The sequence below is a fragment of the Aedes aegypti genome, chromosome 1, assembly GCF_002204515.2.
Source record: "Aedes aegypti strain LVP_AGWG chromosome 1, AaegL5.0 Primary Assembly, whole genome shotgun sequence".
Taxonomy (NCBI): domain Eukaryota; kingdom Metazoa; phylum Arthropoda; class Insecta; order Diptera; family Culicidae; genus Aedes; species Aedes aegypti.
In genome coordinates, this window is record NC_035107.1 from 157,965,397 (window position 1) to 157,986,094 (window position 20,698).

The following is a 20,698-nucleotide window of genomic DNA, read 5'->3' on the forward strand; positions in this document are numbered from 1 at the left end:
TGTTACTTATCTGCAGTTTGGTGAGATTCGGCTAATGGTTCCCAAACTTAACAGTCCATAATTTTAATATTTGATTAAGTAGTGATCGACACAAATTTGAATGGTTAGAGCAAAACGGATCCTAAATGTTGAGACAACCGTGGTGTACATTGCATTTGTTAATCGCGGAGTTAAATGAAGTGACCGTGAATCGTTCTGTGCAGTTTGAAGGAAGTTTTTGTAACATGTGTGGAACGAGGAATTCTAAAAATCTTCTCCAATCTGGTTTGAGTTTAATCTCGAAATTCTAAAAAATGAATATCAGCGTTTAGTGTTAACAGAAGTGACATTCCAGAGTAAAAGGAAAACGTTGCTTCGTTTTCAAAAATCATAGGCCTACTACGATTGAAAATGTGTGAACGCGTTCCAAACAACCATGACGCATGGATAAAAGTAAAATGCTGCTAAATGTGTGTAATATTCAACCAAAATTAAATTGGACACGTAACACAGGAGCGAGTTATGGATAATTACGGAAACGGGTAGTCTCTTGAGTGAAGAGACACTAAAGCTGACTGAAATTGGTGAGATTGTTCCGTGTCATTTTATGTTTCCATTGTATTATTATTACATCACGTCATAGATTGCTGTAAAATATGAGGGAGGTCAGAATTAGTTTTCTTATCGTTTCAGAGAGCGAGTAAGGGCGCTTAAGCCTAGGCTCTAGAGCCAGGACATACGGGAGAAATACCTGTGTCCCATCCCAGGAAAGGATTACAAACAACAATGGAGTGCGCATTAACTTTCCTAGCAACGCCACTTCCACCGGTTTTGCCTATCTCCCTAAATGGAACGGTTGGTACGGTTGTCCCCGTTTCTTCCTTTAAAATATTTCAAATTTATTCGTCTATCATGTTATTCATTCGTGAATAATCCGATTGCCGTTTGTTTTTGAATTACCTTAAAACCCTTAAAAGTCTGCATAGTGGGCCTGGCCATTTTAATATTTGTATCATATCATTGAAATGCTGCAAATATTAATGCTGACAAGAGAATACCGGAAGAAATTTTGGTATTTCCAGGATGCTTTTCAATATTGGCTGTGCAAGCACTTAGAATAGAATAGAATAGAATAGAATATAATAGAACATGTTTGCAGTCTCCATACAAAACTCTTCGTTTCTCTTATATGGCAAAATACAATAATTCTCTAAACCATCAAAAAATAACTTTTCCGCATAGAAAGTATTAAGATCTTTGATGATAAGTATTGCTATACACATAAAGTTTGAACTATGTGGCAAATTAAGCAAATAAATAGCCTTACAAGCTGGCAAACTTGCATGCATGTTGGCTGAAATAGTCATTTTTTTTCATTTTCAACAGTCAATATCTCGAAAACTAGACGTGCTATGACATTTCTGAAAACGGCAAAGGAATCAGCAACCCTAAATTAAATGAATAGCGGTATTTTGGTTCTGGAGACATAAACGTGTTCCGCAGTGTTATTTATGCAAGGAATCTCTGGAAGTTATCAAAGAAGGAATTCCTCGATGAACTTCTGAAACAATTTCCATAAAAATCGAGAAATTTTCTGCCGCTTCGATGGTATACTCGTACTGAGTTGCTCGTATCATGTATAATTTCGTCTAGCAGAGCTCTCCGTTTTTTGAGGTAGTGGAGTCATTTGTACGAGGAGACTTCGGAAGGCAATGAGGAAACGGAACGTATCGACGAAATATTATCGTAAGAGTGTCTTCAATCATGAAAACCCCTTGATCAACTTAGTCCATATTGTCCATGCGAATAACTATGAGGCCTAACTGCCAGTCTTTTTTGAGTGTTTGGTCGTAAACGTTGCATTCCTGATTTCTCAATTTAGGTATTAGAATGACGGATACGTGAGATTTTTTAAAATATATTTTTATTTCGGTTGGATGTAAATTAAAGCTCAGTTGTTTCCAGTTTTTTTGTGAGTATGTTTCCATTCGTTAGTTTGTCAATCTGTGAATATAAGTTGTACTGCTTCACGATATCATACCTGTCCGTGTTGTACACTTTTGGAACGTAATCATCCGAGTTGATTACGTTGTCGTCCATCGATTCTGGTCCGGAAATGTTTTTAGTAAGGTCATCATCGTTTTTAAACCACTCGTTCTCATAAGCTTTCATCCAAATGGGATTGCTTCCTTCGACGCTATGCTTGTTGGTATTTGGAACAGAGTTCATGACACCGCGTGCCACAAGATCGGAATGTGCTGCTGCTAAAGATAGAAATGAAAGTCATTTGAAGTTATAGCTTCAATCAAAGTATAGGTGTGCGCTGTTTTACCATAATTGGCGACACGAGCAGCCCGTAATTGACGCCTGTAACTCGCACGTTGTGACGCACAGAGTCCTAGAACCACGATGAGTAGGGCTCCGATAAACAAATTGGACACAAATAACCATATCAGCATTGGTGCACCGGATAACTCTGCGACGAAAAACGATGCTTCCGAAGCCTGGGTATCGAGGACGTTGAATTCCTAGAAAAAGAAGGCGTCACATTTTAAGGAAAAGGTTTGTACTGAATGTTTTTTCTAAAATATTTCTCAATACAACTATCGAAGACATTTTTTTGATAATTTGTAAGGGATGTTTTTATTTCCAGAAGTTAGACAAGTGTACTTTTTTTCATCTTTTTATGACTGTTAGAGTGGTTTACAAGTTCTCTGTTCACAGTCTGGCGGATAGAATTATCGGAGCCAATCGAACATGACAGGTAGAGAGTGCTTAAATCGGTGGGCAGTATTGTGACCGTTTAGATATATAAATAAGAAATAATTCACATTATACAAAAAATTAACAAAACTTTATTGGTATTAAAACAAACGACAGTTCCAAAATATTCGCCGAAGTGTGACCTTAATAAAATTCATTGGTTGATCGAGAAATGTATTATTTTGTCATTGTTCAAACAAGAGGGTCAATTAAAGGCTTACACTTTTTGCTCAGTTGCCGGCGATTTTAGTGAGATTATCACGTTGCCAGTTCTTGGGATTTTCTATTCGACAGACTGTGAATAGAATTACTGTAGAGTGAATGGGTCGTCCAGGTAAATACACTGAAAAAAAAACCTGCAGTATTCTCAAACATGTGAGCATGTTCAATTTTACTAATTCTGAATATGGCAAAACGGCCAAAACGTTTTGTTAAGCTCACCACGTTTTGATTAACGATACCATGTTTTCATCGTACAGTCAACTGTTCGCCATGGTAAATGTAGCCGCTCAACTTTCACGGTAAATCCTGTCAAATTGTTTATCATGTTTATATAAAAGTGTGTAAAAAGTAGCAGCTTCATTCTACGTTTGATGTATGCAGTTTGTGATTTATTCTCATATTTCAATTTGTTCAATCATTTAATTTTGTTTGCCATGCATCGTCTTTGAAGCAGCAGCAGCAGGCAAGAATTCTAATTGGGTTGACAAAACCGGGCCGATTTCGATCGCATTTCACTTTCAATATTAGCAGAGATTTTTAGTGGACGGCGAATACGCTAGCTAACATCTTTGGTCCTGCAAATAACTGGGATGGATAAGATAAGTCTCAGACGCAACTCATACAGAAGATTTTCTGAAGATGCGGAGCCATCAAACCGTGATCATAAAGAAGAAAATTATGGTTTTTGGTTTTATTTTTAAATATTTTGTATAGGTTTTTGAATTTGAGACTACCAGGTAGGGTGTCGGTGCCATTAGTGGACTACCTAAGCTTTGAAAAATCATAACAAAATAACGAAAAGCCTTAACAGAGATCTTTTGGCGTGAACAGAAAGATTTCAAGCTCTACTATATGGGAAAAATATAAAAAGAATGATAAAACTATTTTTTCCACATTAAATCGCTTGAGCCACTATTGGTACACGTGTTCCAGTAGTTGCGCTAGTGCTCCAGTAGTAGACGTTCGGGAACGATACAAGGGATTTTAAACAAAATGGTAAATTTTTACATAGGTTTAACATTTTTCCCTCGGAACAGCAACTAATATCTTTCGAATGAAACACAAAGATTATCTCTGGGTCTTTTATTTATCCATTTTAAAAACTGCTTGCATCCGTTGATCCACTACTGGAAGACGACGGCAACTATTGGTGCAAGAGAGCAAATATTTTGCGTAAACTTAATTATTTATATGACTTTTTGATAGAATAAAAAGCTGTAATTTGGCAAATCGACTAAACCAGAGGCGGTCTATCCACCAAAAATAACACATGTCGTTTTTATTGAAAAATGTACGTTTTATTCCATAGTCCAATCTACTGGTACATTACAACCATTGGTACCGGCACCCTACCCCCGTACACTTTTTAATTTGTACCCCGCTAATTTGCACAACGTTTAGATTAAAATGGTTCAAACGTCATTTAGCTCATTGGATTTTGGATTTTGGATTTTGGATTTTGGATTTTGGATTTTGGATTTTGGATTTTGGATTTTGGATTTTGGATTTTGGATTTTGGATTTTGGATTTTGGATTTTGGATTTTGGATTTTGGATTTTGGATTTTGGATTTTGGATTTTGGATTTTGGATTTTGGATTTTGGATTTGGATTTTGGATTTTGGATTTTGGATTTTGGATTTTGGATTTTGGATTTTGGATTTTGGATTTTGGATTTTGGATTTTGGATTTTGGATTTTGGATTTTGGATTTTGGATTTTGGATTTTGGATTTTGGATTTTGGATTTTGGATTTTGGATTTGGGTTTTGGATTTTGGATTTTGGATTTGGATTTTGGATTTTGGATTTTGGATTTTGGATTTTGGATTTTGGATTTTGGATTTTGGATTTTGGATTTTGGATTTTGGATTTTGGATTTTGGATTTTGGATTTTGGATTTTGGATTTTGGATTTTGGATTTTGGATTTTGGATTTTGGATTTTGGATTTTGGATTTTGGATTTTTGGATTTTGGATTTTGGATTTTGGATTTTGGATTTTGGATTTGGATTTTGGATTTTGGATTTTTTGGATTTGGATTTTGGATTTTGGATTTTGGATTTTGGATTTGGATTTGGATTTGGATTTGGATTTTGGATTTTGGATTTTGGATTTTGGATTTTGGATTTTGGATTTTGGATTTTGGATTTTGGATTTTGGATTTTGGATTTTGGATTTTGGATTTTTGGATTTTGGATTTTGGATTTTGGATTTTGGATTTTGGATTTTGGATTTTGGATTTTGGATTTTGGATTTTGGATTTTGGATTTTGGATTTTGGATTTTGGATTTTTGGATTTTGGATTTTGGATTTTGGATTTTGGATTTTGGATTTTGGATTTTGGATTGGATTTTGGATTTTGGATTTGGTTTTGGATTTTGGATTTGGATTTTGGATTTTGGATTTTGGATTTTGGATTTTGGATTTTGGATTTTGGATTTTGGATTTTGGGATTTTGGATTTTGGGATTTTGGATTTGGATTTTGGATTTTGGATTTTTGGATTTTGGATTTTGGATTTTGGATTTTGGATTTTGGATTTTGGATTTTGGATTTTGGATTTTGGATTTTGGATTTGGATTTTGGATTTTGGATTTTGGATTTTGGATTTTGGATTTTGGATTTTGGATTTTGGATTTGGATTTTGGATTTTGGATTTTGGATTTTGGATTTTGGATTTGGATTTTGGATTTTGGATTTTGGATTTTGGATTTTGGATTTTGGATTTTGGATTTTGGATTTTGGATTTTGGATTTTGGATTTTGGATTTTGGATTTTGGATTTTGGATTTTGGATTTTGGATTTTGGATTTTGGATTTTGGATTTTGGATTTTGGATTTTGGATTTTGGATTTTGGATTTTGGATTTTGGATTTGGATTTGGATTTGGATTTTGGATTTTGGATTTTGGATTTTGGATTTTGGATTTTGGATTTTGGATTTTGGATTTTGGATTTTGGATTTTGGATTTTGGATTTTAGATTTTGGATTTTGGATTTTGAATTTTGGATTTTGAATTTTGGATTTTGAATTTTGAATTTTGAATTTTGAATTTTGAATTTTGAATTTTGAATTTTGAATTTTGAATTTGAATTTTGAATTTTGAATTTTGAATTTTGAATTTTGAATTTTGAATTTTGAATTTTGAATTTTGAATTTTGAATTTTGAATTTTGAATTTTGAATTTAGAATTTAGAATTTAGAATTTAGAATTTAGAATTTAGAATTTAGAATTTAGAATTTTGAATTTTGAATTTTGAATTTTGAATTTTGAATTTTGAATTTAGAATTTTGAATTTTGTATTTTGAATTTTGAATTTTTAATTTTTAATTTTGGATTTTGGATTTTGGATTTTTGGATTTTGGATTTTGGATTTTGGATTTTGGATTTTGGATTTTTGGATTTTGGATTTTGGATTTTGGATTTTGGATTTTGGATTTTGGATTCAGAAATATTCCAAAATTCCTTGGGGGACCGACGCGTAACCATAACCCACGTATATATCTCAGGCTTCAGATTTTTATCGTATTCGGATATTCACTATGCGGAACAATACATAAATGAGAGCATGTTGTGAAAAAATGAAACAATTTGGTGCAGCCGTCTTTGAGTAATGAGTATTTACGTTGTTGGTACCACGTTGGCTAAATAAAGATCTTAAAAACTTCATAAAACCTCATATCGTAATTTTCAGATATCTCCAAGAATTCTTAACCAATTTGTATGATTTTTTCGGTGTATCTCTTTATTACATGCCATTGTATAGCCCACATTTTATTTTTTCGATAAGTTGACGTAAAACAAAATGGCCGCTTAAGACATTTTGTATGGAAAATGTCGGTCCCTCAAGGAACATTGGAATATCTTTAAAACCAGATCACCAATCATCAATATCGACACAAATTCTCAAACTAGAAGAGTTTTTTGAGAACTCTTGAAAAAATGGTGCAATAATACCAACAAACCAAAAAGTTATCGCGATTTGAACTTTTTTCTTGTGGTAAAAAACGAAGCTGCAGAGGGGTTAAATACCTTCTAAACTGCAAAACCATTCATATTGTATACAGGTAGGACTCCATTATCCGGAGTGTCGATGTTTTTTTCACTCCGGATAATCGAATCCTCCGGATAATTGAATCACTAAGAAAAAAAATTGAAATCTTCGATAAAAGAACTTACATATTATTTTTTTCGTTGTTTTATCTATATGATGCGGTGGCGTAGCCAGAAATTATTTCTAAGAACGTTAGGGATCTTTACAAGAAAAAAATATTTTGATCAGCATACACAAAAAAAACACTTCTTCAAACCCCCTTTTCTTAAGAAGGCAGGATCCGTCATTGATTTCGGAATTTTCAAAAGCAGTTTTTTCGTCCAAAATCAAGAAAATTTACAGGAAAATGTGTTCACTGTATTCTATTTTCCAACTGAAACACAGTGAACACATTTTCATCGAATGATATTTAGTTTTGAACGAAAAAACTGCTTTTGAAGTTACGATGATAACGATGATTTCGATGACGGAGCGTTGAACGTTAAATACGTTCAAAACTGCAAAACCATTCATATTGTATATTGCAATACCAAATTATCTCAGATTTATGCATAAAAATTGAAAAACAAGAACATCACAGCGATTTGCTTCAAGACTTCTCATAAAAATCAAGCCGTAAAAACTATTTTATTAATAATTAATGCTATAATTAATTTATTTGCTTGTGTTATTATTAGGTAAGAATGTCATATTATCCAAGAAAACTGACATCTAGGCTATTCAATTATGTTTCAGTTTGAAGTAAAGGTCAAGTAGCCGTCATATTTCTTGATTGGCCAGATTGTCATCCATTCGAAAATTTAGAGGTAAATTTTGAATTCATACTTTGCAAAGATGTACATTTTTCAGATGATGTTTTCCAGAAAATCTATCATTCCCCCCAGCCCAACCCATAAAAACGCAAATTCCTAGAGTAGACTGGTCAATGGATTACTGAACCGGACCACATGAAGCGCTGCTCGTAAAACATTTGCTATTATTTTTGTTTATTTTATTTGTTATTATTTTATTTTTGAAAAAATACCACGATAAATTCAAACTTTTAATTTATTTTTATATCTTTATATTTTTATAATTTAAAAGAAAAAGGGATTTCTTCCAAAACTCTTGTTAATAGCAAACAATAAATTTGTTTGCTCCAAAATGTAATTTTGTTATTTCAAACCATTTTTCTTGATTTAAAACAACCTAATACATATTTTGCTTTCACTACTGTCAGATCAAACAACAAATTCTTAGGCTGTTTCAAACTAAAAATGATAAAATCTAATCACATTTTCATGAAAGAAAAACAACATTGTATTTTAGTTTGTTGCAACCAACGTACATAGTAAAATCAAACTTAAAATGTGTTTGTGCAAATTTTTAACCTAATATTGGTTGAAATTAGGTAAACTTTGGTTGTTTCAACCAATTTTTTTTTCTCCGTGATAATTCATGCGATTTTGGTAAAAAAGTGCAAAGTTGATAATTGAACTGAAGTTATTTATCGAAATACAGTAGTTCTATTGCATTTTTGGTGTACAATTGTACGAACCATAACAGCTTTCACTTGGAAAATCAATCTATGTTGCAGGTAAGTTGGAATATCCGCCGTAGTGGAACATTTTAAGTTTGATACGACGAATAATAGCGCTAACGACGTAGTAGAACGAGTAGTTAACGTCAAAACAACATTGAAATTAAAGCATATTAGAAACAAAGTTGTTTCTACCCAGCATTAGCTTTCGAAATTCTGTACGTTCTGCTCTAAAGCAACTCAATTTTTCACTTCAAGAACATCTAATTTCAGGATTTACAAACGGCGTAAGTAAGATTTCCATCTTTAGCAACCTAACCAAAACCCTACTTGGTACAAAAACGTCGCAAGTAACTGAATGAAACGGTTTATCATTTTGTCAGACTTTTTTTCTTGGGAAACGATAGGAACTACCAGGCATTTAAACGCAAGATGATTGCATACAAAACTTAAGCAATGTACACGGCGAAAAAATGTTAAAAAGGGCATTAATTTCAAAACAGTTTTAGGAGACAGGTTGTGATTCTTCTTAAATTTTTTTCTCAGAACCGTATGAAAGTTACTTACGTCGATATTGAAAAAGTATTCGAGATATGATAAGCCGTTTCATTAAGTTACTTACGACGTTTTTGTACCTGTGTAAAATCGACCCAATTCTCGATTGCTTTTTCAAATCGACGTGAGTAACTTTCATTCGGTTTTGAGAAAATAATTAAGAAGAATCACAACCTGTCTTCTAAAACTGTTTTAAAATGAATCTCCTTTTTAACATTTTTCGCCCCGTGTACATCGCTTAAATATTGCATACAATCAGCTCGCGTTCAAAAACTAAATAGTTTCTATTATTTCCCACAAAAATAATTATAACAAAATGATAAGCCGTTTCATTCAGTTACTTTCGACGTTTTTCTACCAGTGTCAAATCGGCTGAAGTAGTGTTTTGTTTAGATTCGTGGTTAAGTCACTTTGTCTCTCCATACAACGGAGCAGTGGAAGTAGCGAATGCTGAAAATGTTACTTACGCCGTTTTGTAATCCGAAAATTAAACGTTCTAAAAGTTAAAAGTTGAGTTGGTTTAAAGCGTAACGCGTAGAATTTCGTCTGCGAAACACGTGGGTTTGTTCACAAATTTCATAACGCCGAAAATGGCCATTTTTGACACCCACCCACCCCTTCGTAACACTTTTTGTAAGGATATTTTTAAGTTTTGTATGCTGTAACTTTTTGTGGATACCCAACTACCCCCTCAGCGTTATGAAATTTGTGAACAGGCCCCGTAGGATCGATAAAGTAAGTTTGTTTACTTTTCCAATTTGAGACTATTTGAATTAGTTTTCGAGAATTTGGCTTATTCAACGGACATTCGACGCTGGTTCGATGTGTCTCTCTCTTGGTTTTTGACAACATTGCCATTGCTAGAGAGGAAAAATAAGCGGGTAAGAACTTAATGCACTGTACTCAAATTTGAGTTTAAATAACTTTTTTTTAATTGCCTGATTTCTGCTTGTGAGTATGTTTTCCAAAATGCTTCTTTTTTTATATGAAACTAGTGGTCCCGGCAAACTTCGTCTTGCCATCAAGTAGGCTGTTGAAAACCGCTATGAATCGTCCCATACAAAATGACAGTTCCGTTCACTCTCGTTTTTCGGACTTTCCCGATGAATATCCTGGAACTTTTATAAACACAAACACGGCGGAACCCTTGACGAACAAAATGGAGAAAGAATCATCCAAATCCATCGACCCGTTCGTAAGCCATTTCGTGACATACAAACACCATTCCATTTTTATTTATATAGATTGTTTTACACAGAGCAGAAATACAGTTAAAAAACGATTTGCATGTAACAAAATGACGCCTATTTTAAACGCCACAATTTACGTTCGTTTTTAAAATCAGTATGGGGCTTGTTTACAATGTTTCATACAAGATACTTTTGTGCGAATGTATGTATGAAATGTAATTTAAATTTACACGTTCTCATATTTACGTCTGGAGGAGATTTCATATTTTTTTTCTGTTTAGTTCCACGAAAGTTTGACAGTGCATGTATTGGGTATTGGTAAAAGCGTGACAGAGGGGGAATGTTGGACTAGAAATCCCGAAAAACGATGGACGTCATATTTGGATCATCTGTGGAATGGACAACGATTGAAATTTCTTGCTAAAGCGTGATTCACTACTGAAAAGAATTTTTTGCAATTTTTCATCAGGCCAATCTGTCATGAAACGGCCTACTCTCCTGCACTGAAGTATGCAGTGCGGGAATAGTCATTACGCAACTGAAATCAGTGCTGTAATGATTCATTACGTAACGCTTTCTCATTACGCAACTGTTTTGACTTGCGTAATGAATCATTACACAACAATTTTTCAGAAATTGTAAAATAATGGTGAATGCATTCCGATATATTTTCTGATGCCCTCATGTGGTCGTCAACGAAATTGCAAAAAATGTTGTACGTAACTCGTTGCAGAACTCGATTTTTTCAGCACTCGTCGTAATTATCCTACTCGGCAAGCCTCGTAGAATAAGTTTACCACTTGTGCTGTAAAAATCATCATTCTGCAACTTGTTTCGTAAACTACTATTATTGGCCTAATAATTGGCCTTAATATGTATGGAAAATTCCTACAAGGAATTGATCAAGAAAGCGCTCTTTTTTATCGCAGAAGGCAGTTGTACCCATTCTTTTCAAATGTCAGTTCAAACGGGAGTCACTGTAGAAAATTTCTGCAAGGAATCGGCGAGAAATTTCTTTAGCAATTTCTTTTTAGCAGCAAGTGTAGTTCTAGTATAAATAATAGATCCATGCGATGTTCTCTTCAAGTCGAGCACTCGACACTGAAGAAGTCTGTAAGTCGCAGACGAAATAGGCCTATCTGTCAAGATAAGCAACACATATTAGAGTTTAAAGATATTTAAAAAAAAAGACAATTTACACCGTCTTCAGCCATAGGCTGCACAGACTGAACATAACTAACATTAGACAACGGACACACGGAACGACCAGTGGACCTGTGAAGAATTTTTCGTTTGACGAAAAGTTTTCTCCGACTGGGGCGGGAATCGAACCCACACTCCGTAGCACAATACGCCTAAACGACTGACGCCGCTAACCACACGGCTACGAAGCCCACTGCTCGCCTTACTAGTGATTTTAGTATTTTTTTTTTTGCAAAAAGTGAAGTGTTAAAGTTCAATTTAATCAACATACTCTAATAATCCCTCCCATAAATTTAATATAAAAAAGTGTAGCAAAACAGGCTTAAATCGACACATTTCCGTGAACAAAAAATGCAAATTCTGAGATGTATTTTCGAAAACAACTATATTGTACAGCGTCACCATGATTTTCATATTTCATATTTTATTTAGAAAAAGTGAACCTTAGTTGTTCCATAATTGTGGAGTGAGTATAGTTGATTTTTTATCAATAGTTTTTCCTTTGGCTCACTTATTTCTGTATTAGGTAAGATCAATGAGCATGAAAATGCTTTCTAATCATTATTGAGCTAATCGTACTAATCGTATTTGTTGAAAATCTTGGATCACTGTTACAGTATTATCATGAGAAAGAAGTTAATCTGGTTTCTTCAACAGGTTATTAGATTTGTTCGACAATTATCAGTTATATCTAGAAAAGAGTACACTTGAGCCCATTTTCAAGGCAAACAAGTGTATACTGCCGTGCATCGCAAGTCAGTCCCACCTGCATTTTCGTCAAAATTGAGTTGAGTTCAGTTTTTAACATCTCTTCCAATGCTCTTGCAGCTGCTCTAATTAGATAATAAGATTTGTTCGGAAAAAGTAGGAAATAAAAAGCAAGTCAAACTGTCCCATAATGAAAAGTAACCTCATATTAGTCCCTCTACAGATGTCCGCACCGTGTAACACAAAAATGAAACGTGTTTTGATTATCTTCATATTTTTTCCATGAAGATATCGTAGTGGAAAGCAATTTGTGAAAGTGATGAAAGAACCGAATTTAGTACTATACTATTTAATTCCACTAGAGTTTCTATCCTTTAACATATACGCGTATTTCGACCTCAACTATAAGGCCGTCTTCAGTGTCGTGTACTAGACTCGACTTGTCGAACGTATTCTACTAAACGATCCTATAACATTTCCCCGAATACCATTACCCCGAAAACCATCACCCCGAAAGTCAAAACCCCGAATGGTCAAGTACCCCGAAAACCAATACCCCGAAATCCATTACCCCGAATAGTCCGTTACCCCGAATACCGTTTCCCCGAATGGACCATAACCCCGAATTTTCTTGGCACGAAAAATTCAAAATGAAGATCCGACAAATGAATCCCATATACCTATTTTAAAGAATTTTGATTTTCATTTGAATTCATGTTCTTGTTATCAAAGAATTATTCTTCTTTTAATCAACAGCCATTCTTCATGGGCCAAGTGAGAACCAAAATCTCACTCACAGGCGTGTAATTGATTTTGTGAGAATGGTTCTGTTCACAGCAATAAATCATTTTTCGAACTGATGATAATGCTGACATGTTAATATTAGAGACCTCTCCCACCCTCTTTCAAAAGCGTCATATTATTTTGTAATGCATAGTTATATTTTTATATTGATGAAGGCAATGCAAGTTCAACATATTCTAAAATGGAACTAGACTATGGTTTGAAAAATGTCAAATGAAAATGTTAACTGATATTAAACTGATTACTTTTTCAAAAGTAAATCGCTAAAGAACAGTCTATGATAAAAGAAGAAAAAATCACTGATGAAAGCGTCAATAATTATGATGCCAACAATCACTTTGCTAGTGCAACTTCCGAAAGAAAAACTAAAAGTAACTAACTAAAAGAATGACAAATCTCTTGTATATAATACAGACAAGTAATGCAGGGGATTATTTTCAAGGTTGCTCGTCTGAAGTCACTGTCAACTTTAAATTTCGCTCAAGACAATTTTGTCAGTCGATTTTTTTACCGCTATCGCTCAAACTTTAACTCAAACGGTACAACTCGAAAGAACAACCTATAACTCAAAGAGAAAACCATTGATTAAAACTTTTACACTGCCGTTATACTACCTCGAAAGAACAGCCGATAATTGAAAGAATAAAAAATCACTAATAGGAATAGTAGTAGTTATTAGGCCGAATACTTTTAGGCTCAAATTCGCGAGCTTCCTTGAAGAATTTCTTGAAGTGCATCACTGATTTTCGGGGAACTAGTTTTCGGGGTAATGGTTTTCGGGGTAATGTGTCATTCGGGGTAACGTTGCATTCGGGGTAATGATTTTCGGGGTATTGGTTTTCAGGGAGATGGTTTTCGGGGTAATGGTATTCGGGGAAGTGTTATAGGGCCCTACTAAACAGTTCGAAGATTTATTATCAAATTGTGAAAGTTTTACTAAGATTTGGCCATGTTCCAAACTTCTGATTTTTTTTTAAATATTCGTATGGAAAACGAATTTGGAAGCTTCACACCCCATTTTCTCAATGCCTACTTTTTACAGATGGGACTGACTTGCGATTCACGGCAGTATATGTACTATAAAAAAAGAACGTCTGGTAACCCTAAGTAACAAACCCTTCTAATTGAGTGCTTACCTTGAACAGCTCGTCCAACTTTTCGATGTTTTGATCTACTATTTTTAAAACATCCGAAACTTCCAAAATGGAATTATCCTGACGGTTCACCAGGTGCAGATACAGGTCGGTCTTGGTCTTGTCCACGGACCCGTCGCGATTCTCGTGGATTCGAAAGTCATCGATATTCACGATGCTGCTACTCACGTTACTCAGCACGCTTCAAGGCAGAAGAATGAGAAAAGTAGAAAGTTATTCCATTGTTAATTTTAGTTCAATAATTACTTACTCCCGGAAAGTGAAAATTTTCTCCCGCACTTCGGTCGGCTGCAAGCGAAGGACAAACTTTACTCTTTGATCCTCTCGTAATAGGTAAATGAATACATGGGCCTCGTCGGAATGGCCAGCGCTGTCGTTGGCTAAAACTTTAAAATCAAAATAGCCTTTCATGCCCTTTTGTGGATCGAAATTTAATTGAACTGCTCCAGTTCGGCGGTCGACCAGAAACGGTGGTTTTTGCACATTTTCCAATCCTTCGGTGAGCGTTTTTTTGATGTCTCCTATTTGGTAGTAGCTTACCTGGCCATTTGCACCGTGATCCCGATCGATTGCCTAAGGATATTGAAGGTGAAACAATGTTTTACTGCATTGATTGGTAAACTTTAACCCGTAGACTACGGGGATGACATAGAAAATTCAAATTGCTCGTATTTGAGCATTAGTCAATAGATTTTCATAAAGTTTTAAATATCGCTCCAGTTTTTTTTTCTTTTCATTGTTCGGAACATAAACCACTGCGACCAATATTTGATCTATTGTAGTATATCCCGTGTCCTTTGTTTAGTGCAAGTCGTGTTACCTTATCACTATTGAGAAGTGATAAAGTATTCGGTTTTCTTACAGTTGTAATTCCTAACTTAATCGCGGGAAAGGATTCTAATTGAATGGTTCCGCTATTTATACCCTCTGGAGAATAAGGTGGGTACACCCTCCACAGGCGCGCTCCTTTATCAGTCAAAATCGGATCCCTTGATAAAGTCAAGAAATTACACCGATATTGTCCATGCATCAGAACCCTAGTCCTTACTTCTTCAAACTAGAGAACTAAATAAATAAAAGATTAGAAAACAAATTGCTGTATTCGACTACTTTTTTTTCCTTCTCTCAAGATCATACTCGGCAACTGGGAAAACCGAGACTTGTCACTTTCAACAAGGTTTAAAAATGTAACAAGGACTAAAATATGTTCCTTTGGTTACTATAATATCCTGTTCTCTTCGTTTGAAGCAGTCAGGACTAGGGTTCACTGGTAGACCTTTACCCCATAACGCACCATGAAAAGGTGATCTACCCGCATTATGGGTAATCGCTTCAGTTATAGTTCCCTACTTAATCCAGAAAAGCTTTGTCCACAATACTCCAAGTCGATGCTGTCTAATTACTCATGGAACTATTGCTTCAGTTATAGTTCCATGAGTAATTAGACAGCATCGACTTGGAGTATTGTGGACAAAGCTTTTCTGGATTATCATAAGGAAACGAAATATTTTCGTGCTCAAGCTAAACATACCCGTGATTCCTAATATGTTACCAGGTGAGCCATGGCATTTAATAATACATAATTGACCTAGAGTGATGCTAAGGACTCCAGAATATACAGAAATTCTAAAGCTAATCTACAGTATGTTGTTTTACTCGGATTATTTTGCTTCATCCATTTATTACATTTCATGTACATGATTACTTAATGGACGTCCATAAACCACGTGGACATTTAGGAGGAAGGGGTGGTTTGGCCGAAGACCACGGTCCATATAAATTTTTGTATGGACAAATTGCCACGAGGGCACAGCGGTTTAAAACTCAAAAAACACGATATATTGCCATACTATATTCAGCAAAGTTACTGCATATGTTAAGCAGCCACTTCTGACATTCACAAATTTTTGATTGATTTACTCATGAGTGATATAAAATTTTTATTTTCTCAGTTTGTCGTTAAAAGCAATTGGTGTCTTCTACAAAGTTGTTGGAATTGTTAAATGAAGAAAAGTCGTCGAAGACACTTTAACTCTATCTATTAAAATAAAGGATTTATAGCGATTTTCATATAAAAACCACTTCAAAAGTACATACAAATACTCACTTAACTTTTTTCACAGCGATTTTCATGGCTTACAATGTTCTAGGACTATGTATATTTTCAAAATACAAAACTTTGTTGAATACACGAAGACAATATCTTCATTTTTTCTATGAGTTATAAGCATTTTATTGTGGAAAATTCACCTTTTTTACACTAAAATATCTCAAAAAGTTGCAAACAAAATTTCATGCATTAGAAAGATCAACATCTACTATGTTTTCCAGGTGGACTCATCCGTGTCTTCGCGTGTCTTGAGCACTTTTCTGCTAGTTGAAAAATTGGATATTTTAACTTATAAGTATTGATTATGCGTATCTGAGCACTATTTATAACTATTTATAACTACGTATAATTGAGATGATGTCAATACTGAAATACCAGAAATTTGAGAAAAAAAAGTTATTTACTATCTATTAGTATTTTGTTACGATGTGGAACCATCTCCACCGTTTAGTTTCTATGAAGTAGTTCCACTAACATGCTTTTTCAATCAACATGCCCGCCTAAGGAGTGTATCGAAAAGTAGTCGCAAACATTCAAAACAGTATATCTCAGAGCATAGTTCATCTTTTTAAAAGCTTTTTGCACGCAAATCTTCATCAAGTCATCAAATATTGAAGCAGCTAAAAAAATATTGAATAATATGCAGTCTTAATATAATTACAACAAGGTTTATGAAGCATGGAAAATAAAATCTTGCACAAAATTACATTTTTGAAGTGTCTTCTGAAGATTCGATGATTTGTATTGAACAAAATGTATATCAAACCAAATAGGATGAAAAGCTTATTCTATCGGAAAATATGTTTACTTCACACAGCACGTAAAAAGAAATTTAAAAAAAATAATTATTGCTCTAAAAAAGCTCAGTAATTGGAACAAGGTCGGTTTTAGAAAGTCACTTTTGTTTAATCAACTTTTGAAGCTCTGTCATATACAGCGGTAATTATATAGAGTAACATTTTTTGCTTACGTTACTTCATAAATATGCAAAGAAACTTTTCCAATCAAAAAACATTTTTTTATTCATTACAATCGTTCGATATTACCATTAACGTGTAGAAAGAAAAAATTAAAAAACGAGGTCCTTAAAAATCGACTTTTTTCGATTTTTGTATTTGTTCTCAAATGCTTGTTAATGAATTTTTCAAAATATTTGTTACACTATGTCATGAGAGTTGTGGCACAGAATATATTAGCATAAACAAAACCCATTTTTTCTTAAAATTAACACATTTATTAACATATCAATTTTTTCAGAAGTGTGCAAAACTTTCATCGACATCTGTTAGTAATTTGCAAAATTATCATGCAAAATGCCACTTTATTGAAACAATATCACCGCATCATCATTTCTAAATACATTGTAAAGCATTTCTGATCAAAAAATTGTTTGTAGGTTCAACCCATTATTTTTGAGACTGTTTTGAAAGTTTGCGACTACTTTTCGATACACTCCTTATTTGCCATCCTACTTTTTAAAAAGGTTACAATTTATACCGCAGCAAGTTTCAAAGCGACACAGTTAATATCCTTTGATCAGGTTTTTAATATTACAAAATGACGCATTTCAGGGCCCTTGAACTGTCCTTCAATGTTCATATAAGACATCAATCAGACGGTCAAAATTTAAAAGACTGCAACAGTAAAATCCTCCCCATAAACTTCTCTGACTGAAACTTCTCTTAAATGCAAGAGTTTATCTTTTTAATCGCATGCTCTAGAGTCGTCGGATCTATTGGTGACGAGCTTATGAAAAGTGACATTGAAGCTTTCTCAGCTTTTGGTATCGAATAAAGCGTACATGCAGAAACTTGATTTTTCAGGAACTGAGTTAATCAAATATGGATGTTTCTATTTAGTACACTTAATATAAGAATAATTAACTGAATAAAATGAATTTGCTTCGCCCATTGTATAGTACACATATACACGTAAGAAAATTGTGCGGTAAGAACTACCATTTTAGGGAATTCACTTGAGTGCTCGCACCAGCAATTTTCATCAGATCAGAAATGCGCTTGATATTACCATGTCTGTAGTCGAAATCAGATTGATGAAATTTATTTATGTCAAATGTACCAGTTCACTATTAACATAGTAAATTGTTCTGAAATACCATGGTAGTTTGAGGAATGGACATAGTAAGCTATAATTGTAATATTTACCAAAGATATTTTTTTCCAGTGTACTTATGTAACAAATGAATTACTAATAAGCGGTTTCTTCACCACCGCTTAGGCCCTAAACCTGGTTTAATCGTATGGATAAACGTGGTTTACGGCTTAAGCGAAGGTGAAGAAATCGACCCTAAGATGAACAAAGTAATAACTTTTCGTTAGAAAACTTCAAGTTATCTCAATTATGCGTAGTTATAAATAATGCTCAGATATGCATAATCAATACTTATAAGCAGGCTTCCGAATTCTCACTCACTCTCACGATAATGGATTTATCTCTCACAGCAATTTTCAGCGATACGCTGCTTTGCGATTTTATCCGTCCGCAAAACAAAGCGAAAATCAGGGTTCTGAATTTTCGTATCAATGATACGAAATCTACGATTTTTCACACGTAAGGAGAATGCTTTTTTCGCTTCCTCACGTGAACATCTTTTATCGCTCACACTAATTTTCCCTGGAGCTACGATGGAGGATAACTGAAAATCACTCCACTCTGGGGATAATTTATTTTTCTCTCCATCATATTTTCGCTCACCAACTCTCGAGAATTATCACTATTTGGATAAACAAAAACTAGTGCCGGCGACGGGATTCGAACCTAGAACATTGCCAAAAACAACCGCGATGCGTGCACGCTAACCATGATACCACACCAACTTGACGAAAGGAGTGGTTAATTTGGTGCATAAAAGCAACTGCTGCTCGTGGCGATGGATACAGGAAAAGTTCCTCATGGATCGGAGAAAGAGAAAACAAACTTCTCACAGCTGCGGAAATGTGCAATTATCTATTGCACCCTATATGGCACGACTTTACCATACTGCCATTTCAAGAATAGTGTAGATAAATATCTAATTTTCACACATTTTATTCTTGCACTTATCAATAGCAGATTTTGAAATTTAAGCGATTTTTTTCATTCATGACTTTTTATGGTGATACATTTCTAGAAGCTTCTCTTATAAGTTTTGCACAAATCGTGTTATTTTTGAGCGACTTTATTGTAGGAAATTTGTGCTAGGTCCAAAAAGTACAATAAAAATCCGAAAAAATATATATTTTTATTGCCGATACGATTGATGATCAGACTGTTACTTACTTTATTGGAAATTATAAACTTAAGTATATGAAATTTGAATAGAAACTAAAAATTCGATTTCTGCTGTGGTGGATTTATGAAAGGGTCAAACAAGTCCCTATATATACGTTAAAATATGTAAAAATCTAAAATTGGTGTTACCTATCCAAAAGAATAAATAGTTGACATAAGAAAATCTGAAAAGAATTTCTTTTATTTGTGTTGAAAATACCTGAAAAGCAATGATTTCTTGAAATTATCTTATGTGGAGAGAAAAACTAGTGATTTTTTAGAATTTTACCGTTTTGTCGAATGTTTTATAGCAAAGCCAAATGAAATTCTAGTAGAAAATCTTAGATACAATGTTCTTGAACTCATCAAATCGAAGGATTTTGATAAAAACATTCATTACTAGTTAAGATCCAACAAAGCACAAAAATATGGACTGTGCTGACTAGACAAGAATTGACTTTTCTAAATCAAAAATCAAATCACTGAACAAAATTTTTACATGTAGTATTTAAAATGCCCTAAGAAAAAAAAAATATATAAAAATATTTATTTGCTTGAAAAAATATGTTGATTCTCGTTATCAAAGTCGTGCCCATACATGAAGGAATAGTCCATGAATTTACATAGGTAAACCCTAGTATGGCCTCCCTGCTTGCATAGATAACCATGGGATCACTAAGGCGACTATTCCAGCGGAAATGGATAGCGGGTCTTTGGGGGACCCATAAGAAATTATCCATCAAAACAAACAACTAGCGGAATGTGAAGAAGAGGCTTCTGGAGCCATCAACAACCGGCTAAGGGCCCATTCACATTGTTCATAACGCTGAAGGAAGTGGGTGGGTGTCTTCAAGATGTTACAGGTCATACAAAATTCAGAAAATATTCTTACAAAATGCGCTATGAGGGGGAAATGGCCATTTTTGGCGTTATGAAATTTGTGAATTGACCCTAGGGTTCCCGCTAAGAAAGGAGGCGATCAACAACAACTTAAGTGGGCAAAAGTCTACACACTGTGACGACGATAGGCACTGGCCACTCCAGTGCAACATGTGAGGTGATTGATGGCCCGAGACTAATCGAGACCATGGATCGCAATAGGGAGTACCTCCAGAAAATGCAGGTGGCTGCTGAGCAGAGCCGTCCATTTTCAATTCATTGAAAGCATTTT

General features: G+C 34.4%; 1 protein-coding gene across 2 annotated transcripts in view; it reads right to left on the reverse strand.

Moving 5' to 3' along the window:
- Nucleotides 1-1,881: 1,881 nt before the first annotated feature.
- LOC5568531 (cadherin-23) overlaps nt 1,882-20,698 on the reverse strand; it is a 94,263-nt gene continuing 75,446 nt past the window's right edge. The window contains exons 10-13 of one of the 2 annotated variants that reach the window (XM_021852100.1): nt 14,398-14,720; nt 14,130-14,328; nt 2,312-2,507; nt 1,882-2,240 (exon numbers count right to left, since the gene is read on the reverse strand). In XM_021852100.1, coding sequence (XP_021707792.1) covers nt 1,924-2,240; nt 2,312-2,507; nt 14,130-14,328; nt 14,398-14,720 — 1,035 coding nt within the window. In that variant the 3' untranslated portion in view covers nt 1,882-1,923. Of the gene's footprint in view, nt 2,244-2,311; nt 2,508-14,129; nt 14,329-14,397; nt 14,721-20,698 lie in introns of both variants that reach the window. The other variant, XM_021852096.1, reaches the window with a different exon arrangement.